Source organism: Apus apus, chromosome 21 (assembly GCF_020740795.1).
Source record: "Apus apus isolate bApuApu2 chromosome 21, bApuApu2.pri.cur, whole genome shotgun sequence".
Lineage (NCBI taxonomy): Eukaryota > Metazoa > Chordata > Aves > Apodiformes > Apodidae > Apus > Apus apus.
In genome coordinates, this window is record NC_067302.1 from 5,845,685 (window position 1) to 5,858,026 (window position 12,342).

At 48.4% G+C, this 12,342-nt stretch overlaps 1 protein-coding gene across 1 annotated transcript in view; it reads right to left on the reverse strand.

The window, feature by feature from the left end:
- The window catches only part of CSMD2 (CUB and Sushi multiple domains 2), a 262,798-nt gene that overhangs the window by 70,454 nt on the left and 180,002 nt on the right, over window positions 1-12,342 (reverse strand). Inside the window, exons 26-29 of the mRNA XM_051638216.1 lie at window positions 10,329-10,531; window positions 8,803-8,994; window positions 6,252-6,390; window positions 5,550-5,737 (exon numbers count right to left, since the gene is read on the reverse strand). Coding sequence (XP_051494176.1) covers window positions 5,550-5,737; window positions 6,252-6,390; window positions 8,803-8,994; window positions 10,329-10,531 — 722 coding nt within the window. The remainder of the gene's footprint in view (window positions 1-5,549; window positions 5,738-6,251; window positions 6,391-8,802; window positions 8,995-10,328; window positions 10,532-12,342) is intronic.

Below are 12,342 nucleotides of genomic sequence, written 5' to 3' on the forward strand. Positions count from 1 at the left end.
CATTAAATCATGGGCTTTTAGCATTTGGGGAAGGGGTGGAGGGAAAAGCAGAAAACAGTAAAGCCCCCAGATCTTGCTTTTGTTTCTTTGTTGGCAGTGAAAAATGGGATCAGCTCTCTGGATTCCTGCACACAACAGCTGTACCACTAGTTAGTGACCCAGGTAACAGGGCACAAAAGGACATGGAATGTTTCCACCAGGATCAGCTGCCCTGAACAGCAGAAGTGAGGCCACTGGTTTTTCCTAAACCACTAGTTCCCTTTTTTGGGAGCCACAGACTGGTCAACCCTCCATGCTCCTCACTGATCATCACACACTTGTATCAGTAAGCTTTAAATCATGAAGTCCTGGGTTCTCCTCTGTGGTACTCGTGTCCTGCTGGCCAAGCCGCTTTTCCATTGAGCAATGCTGTTCCCCAACCAAGTAATGAGATGTCCCAGTTCACCTGATCCTGGGAACAGACACACATGTGCCTCAAAGTGTAAATACACAGCATCTGAAAGAGAGCCCTGATACTTGGAACGTGATGGAGAAGATTTGGGTTCTAAGACAGAAGAAGTGAACCAGCATTTTTATCCCATTAGTTCCCACGTGTGCTCCGAGCGCAGGTCCTGCTGACACACAGCAGAGAAACCCTGGTCATGAGGAGTGAGATATCAGGACCAAAAAGCTCGTTTCTTTCACAGCACTGGAAAGCAAAGCCCTTGGCTCTCTGCTCAGCTCAGATGAACAAATGCCCTTCTCATTCATCCTTAAGCTTGTGAGACATCAACCATGAGCCTCTGCCCTTACTGTGAGTCACTGGATTATTCCTGCACAGATTGGTGGTCACAGCCCACAGAGGTGACCAACTGCTTCTGGGCATCAACACTGAAGATGGCCCAGATGTCCACTGTAGCACACAAGCCACTTGCAAGTACAAATGCTTCTACTTTCCCAAAGTATCTTTTTGCTCTGCAAGCCTTTATTCCTCCCACTTGCTAATTCAGACCCTTTCATACAAAAGCTGCACACAACAGCTTCCTTCTGATCACTTCATGCCTCTCTGTTTTGAACAGTCCTGCTGCCTTTCATCCAACAAGTTGATGTGGCTTCAGCCTGTCAGTCAGGCTCCCACCTGGCTGTCAGCTGCCTTAGCCATGTGCTTGATCTCAGCCTCTGCTCTTGCTTTGAAAAACCATGATGTTCAGTGCTCCGGTCGCCCTGTCAGCTGCCAAAAAAAGGGTACTAAGCAACAGCCCCACTGCTTTTGTGTTTTCCTCACTCTGGACTGTTTCTCTGTTCCCTTGAGGGTCTGTGCCCCCTGGGACACCTCTCACCTAGAGCACGATGCACCCTGGCAACAAGTCCTATGTGTATCTCCAGCTGAAGTCTCCTTTGCAGATGAGCTGCCCCCGTGATCCTCAACAGGGCGCCACAAAGGGAGGCAGGAGCTCCACTTTCAGGAAGTATTTTGTTGTGTGGTGACAGCAAGAGGCTCGTAGAGGGATGTGGGAAATCCACAGCTTTCCCAGCCTTGATTTATTAGGCTGTGAAGGGAGTACAGCACAGCCTGCCCATTTAGAATTAACGTTTTCACTTAGATGCCTCAGAAATCAAGGACTTTACCCTGATGTCCCAATTAACATGGGTTCAGCTGCCAAATGTTTAGAAAAGAGTCAAGACAAAAATGCCATGAGGACTGGCTCATTAGTCCACAGAAAGCAGAATTTCCTGTGTTTCCCCTCTCCTTTCCCAAGGAAAACTCAAAGCCTGCATGAGCTCCAGGAGGGCAGGTTTTCATCTGCACCTTCAAGAACAGCTTCACCAGGGAGCAGCTGTCACCCAGCACATCCTGATCTCCACATCTGTGAATATGTGTGAGCCTTGCTTTGCAAGGGGCTTCACAGAATGGTGTTTCTGTGGGGAATTTCCACAGGTAACCCTGAATATATGTTTATAAGCTCAGCATGGGCTAAACAATTCTGGTAAAATAATACTAGATTTGAAATAAGGCTTGGGGTTGGTGGTTTGGTTTTTTTCCGTTCCTTTGGAAGGGTGAAAAGTAATCAGTTTTGCTTCATTTGTTTTCAATTTCATGCCTCTTTAATTCTGGTCTGTAATAGAAAGAGAAGTACTAAAAAATGTGAGAAAATCTCCTGCATTGGAGCATCCAACCTGGAAACTCCCTCCTACCCTCTGCCCCAAACATGAGCAGCCAAACCTCAGCTCTTTCCTGACCAAATTTAAGGGAGTCTCTGGTAGCACTTTCTGGCAATTGCAGCTTAGTGGGAGTCCCTTCTACCAAGGGGTCTTTTGAATTGACTGGAAACAGTTTTTGAAACTTATCCAGCGTTGCTCCGTAACCAGGAACCTCCCAAGTGTAACTAAGACAGACAAATATCATCTTGGTTCAAAGGGTGATACATGTACAGCTACTGAATTCAAAACCTTAGTTCTCTGTAGCTGAGACGCTTAAAAAAGTCCTTAAGCAACAACTGGAACAAGAGATAAATTCCAGGTACCCTGCCAGCCATCTCTTCCATGTCTTTTAGCTTTTGTTTTGTAACTCTCCTATTCTGTAAGCAAGAACTTATCCTTTTGCTTTGTGAGACTAATACTTGTTGGGCTCCAGTGGGTCTGCTAGGAACACAGCACACTTATTTCACAGAAATAACATGAACTAAGCTGGTGTTGCCAATCAGCACTTTGCTAAGGATTATGAGAACTTCAACAGACCTTAAGCAGGACGCCTGAGCAGAGCGTGTCTGCCTTCCAGGAACCAGCCTGAACCCAGGAACCTACTCCCCGCTGCTAAACCATCCAAGAACAAATTCCTCCCCAGTTGAAATCCCGAAGTATTGCATTTAAATTTCACCTGATTCTGTGATTCAAGCCAAGTCTCCACGCAGACAGCATCCCAAACCTTGCCAAAGGTAAGTGCTCGTGGGGAAAGCAGCGTCATGGCTTTCTGCTGCTCTCCTTGGTTTGGCGGCTCCTTCTGCTGCTCAGCTGACAGAGCAGCATGGGTGCAAAGCAAAAGATATGAGTTCATCTACCAGAAATCCTGTGCTGTATCAGTGCAGCTAAACTGGGAAATTGCCAGGCTGACGTTCTGCCCTCAAACACCTTTCCATGGTGTTGCTGCATCCCCACCTCGCCTGCACTGTCAAGCTCTATGCAAAAACTGGCACAAGAAAAGCCAGATTCCTTCTTTTCTCTCTGTTTTCTCCATTCCTCCTGGCCCCAGAGGAAAACTTTCTCTTGAAGAGCCATTGCCCCTGAAACAATTTCAAATGAAGTGCTGAGGCCGTTTGAAATTCACCTGACAGGCTGTAGCTGCAGGCAGTGATCCAGTCCCAGGGAAGGCTGAGGATTTCAAGGGACACCGACAGATGGCTGCCTGGGGTTTGTTCCCCCAGAGGCTACCAAAAGAGGACTACAAAGCCCCTGGTCATTAACAGGACTTCACACACTGCTGGCACAGGTGATATGTGGCAGGTAGGGAGCTGAGGGGCAGGAGCCTGGTGGGGCTGCAGCCCTGCCCAAGCACAACGAGGCAGCTCAGAGAAGACGGAGCCTTTGAACTCGCACTTGGGCTCCACGCTGGCCCGGAGCCGAGCTCGGGACTGGGCTTCCTTTCACACATGCTCCCTCCTGCATTTCTTTTCTTCTTCCTTCCATTCCCCAAAATTCTATTTTCTGCCGCTTCTCAAAACTTAAATCCCAGGAAATTAATGAGCAAACTCGAAGCCTCATTCTTTGCTCCCAGCAGTTGGGCTTTGTGGGAAGTACGTAGGCGCGATTAACGCTGTCGGAGTGTTTAGGAGAGAAATGCATGGCAAAAGCACCCTAATTTAATGAGATTTCATGTGTTAACTACCTTCTGGCTGCCCAAAAATAAAGGGGAAAAGAAGAAAACCCAAGACTTAATTTTCAGGAGAATTCATTCTAAAGAGAGCAGAAAACTTTCCATCTCTTGAATCCTGCGCAGTGCTGATCATCTTGTCTTATTATTTCCTAACTTTACTGGAGGGAAATTCATCTGATCAGCAGAACTAATAAGAATTGCCATTTCATTATCGTTTAACCTCTGGTCAGGTAAATTCAAAAGCAGGATTCACAGGCTGCAGGCAGGGCCTAAGAGGAGAGAACTGCCCAGGCCCACAGTGCTGGGAACAGAGCAGCACCACAAGCTCTCCAGCATCTGCTGTCACTGCTCCCCCAGCACAGTTGGGCCAACAAGGCTCAACAGCCTGTTCAGAGCATGCCAGGGAGGCAGAGCCACGTCCCACACTGGCACACATCCAGTACATTTGAAGCCATCAATGCTTTTTTTCCCCATCCTGCAAGCTAGTCCATATAGGCCACAGCAGGACTGAAGAATTACTTCTTTCTAGCCCTGTTCTTTCTCCAAGGTTTGAATCCTTTTCTCCATTCTGCATAAGCCCAGTTCATCAGACCCAGCTTTTCAGAGTGCATTTTTAACTACAGTTTGTAACAACTCCATTCTTCCACCTACCCTGTGCACAAACAAAGCAACCACTCTGCCAAAGCCTTCCTTTTTCTCCCCATCTCCCAAAATAGCAGTGCCAGGTCTGGCACTTCTCAGCTTCCTCCACACAGAGAGCTAAATGCACCCAGGGAACACTCCAACCACTGCCCCTGTCTCTCACCATACAGCTGAAGCCACCAAAATGTTTTATTTCCTCCTCAAGCAAGACAAAAAAAGCCACTGCTCTAACAACAGACACCTGTGAAGTATTATGTGCAGTTTACTAATTATTAGTCAACACATAAGTGGATGTTTTAGAATCCTTAAGTGAAGCAAAAAGCACAGATTTTTCAGGAGAGCTCCACTGACTCCAGAGAGCTCAGCACCCACCCTGTGATCCTCCAGATACAGCCACCCAACCACCTGGTGCACTCTTGAGTGACAGTATCAAGAATTCAGACCAAGACCCCACATTGGCTATGTGTGCCTGCACCTCCTCTTCTTGGACAAAGCTGCTCCTCTTGCCGCTAGGAATAAATCTGAGATCCATGGAATGTAATAACCAGTTAGCAGCTCAGCACTCCAGTGCTCTGAAAGCTCAAATCTGCAGTGAAGCAGCATGTTCTGCTCGCTAAGGAGAAGACAGAACTATTAAAATTCAGTGTGGAGAAAGAAAGATTATACAGAATACAGCCTGTACATAAATGTGTACCTTCTGGGAATCTGGCTCCCATCTTCTTTAAAGAAAAAAAAACCCAGAACTAAACTTTTCTTCTCTCTTAGTGAAAGCCCCCACAGAAGCAGGCACATCCTCAGTGGCAGCCACTGATCCTCAGCCACATGAGAGTCCTTTTATGCTGCTCTTCTCTACCCCATGTGTCCCCCTCCCTGCAACACCCAGTTTTCCCTCCCATGCCTCTTAGTCAGCTTGGGTGGGAGCAAAACAGACAGCAGGGTTACTGCCTGAAGAGAACTTCCCACCCTGTCTAGACCTTCTCCCATTTGGCTCAGCAAGGTGGTTTAACCTGAGAAGAAGTGCAGGTAACACCCCAGGGGCTGATGAGGCAGCTCCTACCTGTGTAGTCGATGACAAAGCCGGCGTTGCTGACCGAGGCGTCGCTGCGGAAAGCCAGGAAGAGGCTGTTGCTGCTGCTCTCTATCCTCTCGGGCAGCTGGGAGCCATAAAAGCTGCCAATCAGGGGGCTGAGTGAATCGGGTCCGTCGTAGATGTGAAGGAAATCATAGCCAGGCTCCAGGCTGAAGCTGCAAAGCCAAAGGAAGGGAGCTTGAAGTACAGGCAGGCTCCAGCAGCGACCAGAGAGCAACAGAGACTCTGGCTGGGCTGTACAACCACAGAGCTGAGAGACTGCTCCTGCCCAAAGCAGCTCCTCAGCTGAGCACAGGACATTTCCATCTCCATTCCATCCATAAGGAATCAAGGACTGGGGATGCCATCAAGAACACAGCAGCATCAGCCAGCATTGCTGCAGGGGCCTCCCGCGCTGCACCAGCGACACGGGGACGTTGTCAAACCATGGGTGTATCAAAGAGGAGCTGCAGCTGAAATCTGTGCCTCTTGTCCCAAATCAAGGTAACATCCAAGAACAGATTCCCAAGGACTGCAGAACCATCCTACCAGGTTTGGGTTGGTTTCTTCAGGGAGGAAAGGACCCACAGACAGCCCCAGCTCACCCAGGTGGTGCCCCACCACTGGTGTCACCCCCCTGTCCCCATGGGCAGCCCCAGGGGTGGAACCAGAGAGCTCTGGGGTACGTACACATTGAACACCAGGGCAATGACATAGTCAGGAGACACAGTCAGCTTCCAGTCACACTCCTTCCCTGGGGGGTAGGGCTCCGGGTACTGTGGGGACAGGATCACTCCTGCTGGTCCTGTCAAGATGCCTCCGCAGGGAGCTGGAAGGCAACCAAGCAAAGGGATGAGGCTTTGCCTTAGAGGAACTCAAAAAATAGTAGATAAGATGCAGGAAGGGAGAGAGAGATGAACAGATAAGGGGCAGCGAGGCAGTCCCCAAGGCTGTCTGGCAGTGAGGTATCTATTACAAGGGCTTGTAGTGGCCCTAGCAGGGCTCTGTTTTTCCAGAGCACACACACCCAGGAGCAGTGCTGTGAATGCTCTTACAATCTTCTTAAGACATGTAAGTGAGCAACCAGAAGGAGAGAGAGATGCTTTACTCTTTTCTGTTGCATTTATTTAGGCAACTCCTGGTCAAAAAGTGGATGGTTGCTAAATAAATGAAAACATGTTGTCTGGGCCTGTTGGCCTGCTCCTGTGTATTCCAGCCACCTGCACACTAAATGCCAGGCTGATTGAAAAATCCATTATTACTTTTTTTAAGGCTGAAAGAGCCTGCGTATATTTCCACCGTGGGAAATACTGATGATTGATTTCTCACTGTCAGCCCTTCTGCAGCCTCTTCATGGGGGGTCGATGGTCTAAGATTCCCCCAGTTGCTCAGATCAATCCCCCCAGATTTGGGATGGGGTGAGAAGGGAGCACAGCCTGGATTAAATTCAGGTGTCTGACACTAACCAGCCTGCCATGCAAACACTGTGGAGGAAATGACCTGGCATGGGAGAGAACAAATCCTGGAAGGATCCTCCATGAAGGAGTGAGCATGTGTGTACAACTCGCAGGCTTTTACAAAGCCCTGCCAATAGCCTAAACTCTCCAGGTATCAGGCAAGATGTAGTGGGGCTGTTCTATAAAGATCACAACGGAGATTAACCTAGAGCCCCTTCTCCAAGGCCCAGCAGCAGCTTCTTCAGTCAAGTCCAGCTGCAGGCACTGCAGGCAGCAGAAGTGTCATCCCTCTTGAACAGAGAAGGAAATCACAGCACAGACAGTGAAGAGCTCAGCTGGAGCTGAAGAGCCACAAGGATCAAGTCTGTGTCTATTTACCCCAACCTTAACCTTGAAGTCAGGGGAAAATTCAGGAAGAAACTAAAGTATACAGACTCATTTTTGAGAGGCCTAAGGGAGAAAACTGTTCAACACCCTCTGATTTCTTTGAAAATTCCACCCAGACTCTCCAAAGGATTTAAACCAGAAACTGGTCCAAGCCACAGCTGCTTGGAGTTGGGGCAGGATGCAGACTTCAAATATCCCAAACCTCTGGGGGTTGTTTCAACTGAGATTCCAGTTCAGCTCACATTGTTTAGGCACTGCAGGTACAGTAACAATCTGAACATACATTTGAACTGCTAAAGACAAACATAAACCCCAAGTCCTAAATTAAAGCTCTTTTTCCAATTCAGCTCTAACTATTCAGCCTTTTTCCATAGTTAATATACAAGTGATACTACTTGGCCGCTGATTATTCCCCCCCAAATCCTTTGTCACTGAATAGAGGAAAGGAGCAAAGACATTGCTTTCAGCTTTTTCACAGGGCTTATGGCTCCCAAAACAAGACTGCCAGGCTTCTCTTCAGAAAGGACCCAACCCAGTATCTCCCAGGTCATGGGAATTCATCTCACACCAAGATGAAGGCACTAGCTCCACTTCTCTGAGCAGGACTGAGAGCCCAGCTTCTGGTGTGCAAGGGAACCCCACAGGAGAAAGACAAGATGGGCATGACATGCCATAATATGATTTAGTTATAGCTCTGGGAAGCCTAAAAGGACTGTCTGTGCCAGACTGAGAGGGTGCCACAGTAGATCATCAAGATGGTCATTCAGAAACCAAGTCTCCCTGCAGGGAGCATAAATCCTGGGCATGCTGTGGGGGTTTCCTGGCTGGCATTAAATCAGATGTTAGGAACAGAATTAACTGATTTTTCTTGCTTGGGATAACAGTGCATAATCAGAAAGGTTACAGGACAAGCAATTTGTGACTAGCACTTAACTGGCCAGCAAATGTGATGTTTATTGCTCTTCTGTGCTTAGCATGACTATTTTTGTGTGTTATGGACGCAGTAAAAAGAATAACTTTTAAGAGCTTATTTTATTACTCTATGAGATCAAAGAAAGTGCCAGATAGTTCTTTCTTCTGACAGAATTTGCTGCAGAAATTATTCATCATAACCCCAAATCCTCTCTATCAGTTTTAAAGAAGCCTTTAATTTTGACTTGTCAGGTTAAATATAATAATTTATATTGCAGAATGTCCTACAACCTTCTAGCATGAACTAGATTCTCATTGTCCCAGACATTCAGGGGTTAAACCTAAAAAGTACTTCTCTGAGACTGAGACACCTTGTCATACACCTCTTCAAACCAGGTGGGACTCACTCCCTTCAGGGACACAAATCCTGCAGTGAGACAGGGCAGGGAAGCCAGTGCAATGGGAGGATGGATGTGTGTTTTTACCTGTGCAGGTGGGAGGGTCTGGCTGCCAGAAAAACCTGTTCTCGATCTGCACACAAGTGATTTTGGCCTCTCCTTGCAGAGCATATCCTGGATTGCACTGGAAGATGATGGAATCACCTGCCTCTTTGCTGTCCCCACTGCGGCTCCCGTTCTGGGGAATTCCTGGGTCGTTGCAGGACGTGGCAGTAGAAACTGCAGAGCATCAAACCCAGAACTTTAATACATAACAATACTTTCATACACAGGCTCACAGACTGCACTTAGACTCTGCCCCTAAACCCAAATCCAAGCAATGACTTCATTCTCCACCTCTCCTCCTTCAGCATCCCTGAAAGGTGCCATGGACTCAACAACTGGCTTTTCCTTTGCTCTGAGCATCTGCCACTCCAGCTGGGAAAGACCCTGGGGAATGGCAAGTTCAAGTGCACTACACAGAGTGCAAGTTTGATGGATAATTGTGCACACACGTGTTTACTTAGTAAGTCCAGACATCCAGTGATCTTACGTGGCATGTTTATAGAGCTCTGCGTCACACACAGGCTGCAAAATAAATGCATCCACTAGTGCCCTGCACTTCCCCTGAGTGGCAGAGCAATTTAGCCCTTAGCCCTGTGAAGCACCAAGCCTGACCTTTCAGAACTGCCTGTGCTCCCCTCCCAGTCTCACTGCCTGTGTCCCTTTGAGGTAGGAGATGACCCCTCGGCTCCTTCCCCGGGGCAGGCAGCTCAGCTCCACTGCTGATGGATCTCAAGGTCTGTCAGCATCACCACTGCTTAACAGGATGGGAAGTCCCGGAGCAAGAGAAGTTTTGCAACCTTATGTAGATCATTAAAGTTCACAAGATCCAAAACTGTGTATTCCTGAGCTCAGGTCTGACTACTTAGTCACACCCTGTGAACAAAGGCTTTGAGCAGAAGAATACAATCAAGACCACTCTGGATCAGGTGGCAGAGCTTATTTCCTGCCCAGCTGATGAGAGGCATCTCCTACCTCAAAGGGACACGTCACCTGCAAGGACAAAACCCACGAGTTCTCTATTTGCAGAGACTGCACCCACAAGCAGTAGAGCAAAAAGGCAGGAAGACCACTGAGGTCCTGCTCCTATGGTCACTAAAATGTCATCTGCTCCCCAGCAGCAGTTTGGGGAGAGTTCATAGCACCTTCCAGTATCTGAAGGGGCTCCAGGAAAGCTGGGGAGGGACTTTTTACAAGGGCTTGTAGTGAGAGGACAAGAGGGGATGGATTAAAACTGAAGAGGGGAGATTGAGGTTAGACGTTAAGAGGAAATTCCTTACTGTGAGGGTGGTGAGATCCTGGCCCAGGTTGCCCAGGGAAGCTGTGGCTGCCCCATCCCTGGAAGTGTTGGATGGGACTTGGAGCAACCTGGTCTAGTGGGAGGTGTCCCTGCCCATGCAGGAGGGTTTGAACCTGATGATCCTTCCTTAAGGTCCCTTCCAACTCCAACCATTCCATGATTCTATGAAATCCAGGTTTGGACAACGCTCAGGAAACAATATAAAGCCTACCTGAAAACTGAACAGCAAAGCCCTGCTTGCTTGTGAAGAAATCAGTGTTGAACTGAAGGATGACAGAGTTGAAGGTGCTGTGGACATCACCAGGTAAGCTGGATCCACTCATCTCCTTTAGGAGGATCCCATTCTCCACTGGCCCATCCCAGATTCTCAGCACATCGTGGAACTCCTCGGTGTGGAAAACCATGAAATGGAGCCTGTAGGGCAAAATGAACTGGAAGTCAGCCCAGAAACCCAGCTCTGCTTTTTGTGCTGAAAGGATCAGAAATGTGATTGGCACCCACCTAAGACAGCCTGGCCCACAAGGAATCTGTTCTCTCTTGCTATCTGCAGCTCAGCTTGGACAAAGTACTTGAACCCTCGACCAAAATCCATCTGTCTATAAAACCCAAGGTCACATGCTTCCCTAAGAGAACACATCCACAAACAAAAAAACAACAAACTAATGTTTTCTGAAAAGTTGGGTCCTTTCTGGTGGTTCTCTCCTGAGTGAACAAAATCACTAATCTCTCCTAAAAATCTTGAGGAACAAGGCAAAGGCCCAAGTGCTAACTGTGGGCAGTGGAAATGTCCCCAGCCAGAACATCACTGTTGGTTTTGCACCAAAGGTGCTGAGACATTGCAAGGAGCAGCTGCCACACAGACAACAGGCTTGGCCAAGGACACCCAGGAAAACTGCAGCAGGGAGGCCCAGGGGCTGGGAAGGACAGGGTGGGGGTTTGTCTGCAGTTTCACTGAGCTCTGTAAGAGGGAAACACAGACACATTGAGAAACTTACTCTAAAAAGAGATTTAACAGAAAAAGTGCTGGGTCCCTCCAGACAATTCATCCAATTCACACACTGTCCCTGTGCTGCACACAGTGACAACCTTGGCTGTGCTTTTGCTTTTGTTGGAGTCCTGTAAAGAACAGCTTATTGTCAAGAGCCAGAATCTACTGATAAAATGCATTGATTTTTGTTACCTGCACTTAGATCAAAGAATTTGCTCCTGGCACCAACCTGATCTGGGGGCCTGTGTCAGCAGTGAACCTAAGGGGATGGGAGAAGGCCAGAAGTTTCCTCCATGCCCAGGAGAGGTCTGGTGGCACTCTGGGACAGGACCAACTTGGTCCCAACATCAACCCCTGGTGGGGTGCTCCCCTCTTCCCACCCTGGGCTGGGCAGACTGCACTTCTCCCCACCAAGGATGTAAAAGCAGGGGAATCCAGGCTTTGCAAAGAGCTGTGGAGCTTCCAAGATCAGAAGAACCACCTAAGCACAGGACACTGACTTTATCATTGTTACACCCACAGGAGCTATCAACTAAAGGCTGTGATACCCCCAGGTTCAGTCCCTTCACTCCTGCACTTGACGTGCCAGCTGGAAGCAGGCAGTTAATTGTTAATTGCCTCCTGACACAATGAGATCAGGATGACATGGGGTAGCCAGAGCCACACCAGTCTGAACCAGGGACAGGAATCTATAAACTGTGCTGAAAAAAACCTGCACAAAATAAAACAATCAGGTACTGTGCTTAAAAACCCTGACAGCCCAGGCAGGAAAACTAGGAAGTGTTCACTTGGCTGCTTTCCCATTTATCCAGGGCAAACATAAATAAATCAGGTAGAACCATAAAAGAGGGGGAAAAAAAAACCAACCCAAACCACTGCAATGTAGTCAGCAACAAAATGATGTTCACGGAATCTGACAGAAACCAAAAGAGCTGAATCATAAATCTACCTAGTAAAGACCTTGAGCAAAGAGGGGAAAAAAGCTCGACTCGAAGAAAGCAGGAACGGATCAGAGCAGTGCTGCTCCCCCTGCACTGCTGCTCCCCCTGCACTGCTGCTCCCCCTGCACTGCTGCTCCCCCTGCACTGCCCTGCCTGCCTCTGCTCTCAGGCTGACTGGCTCTAGTGAGCCAAAGCTGCCAGAGAAACTCCTTGCTGGAGATGTTGGAGACACTGGCAGAGAGTGACCAGGGGTGAGAGGAGGCCTTGGACCTGTCACTGCTTGGGACAGGCACCAC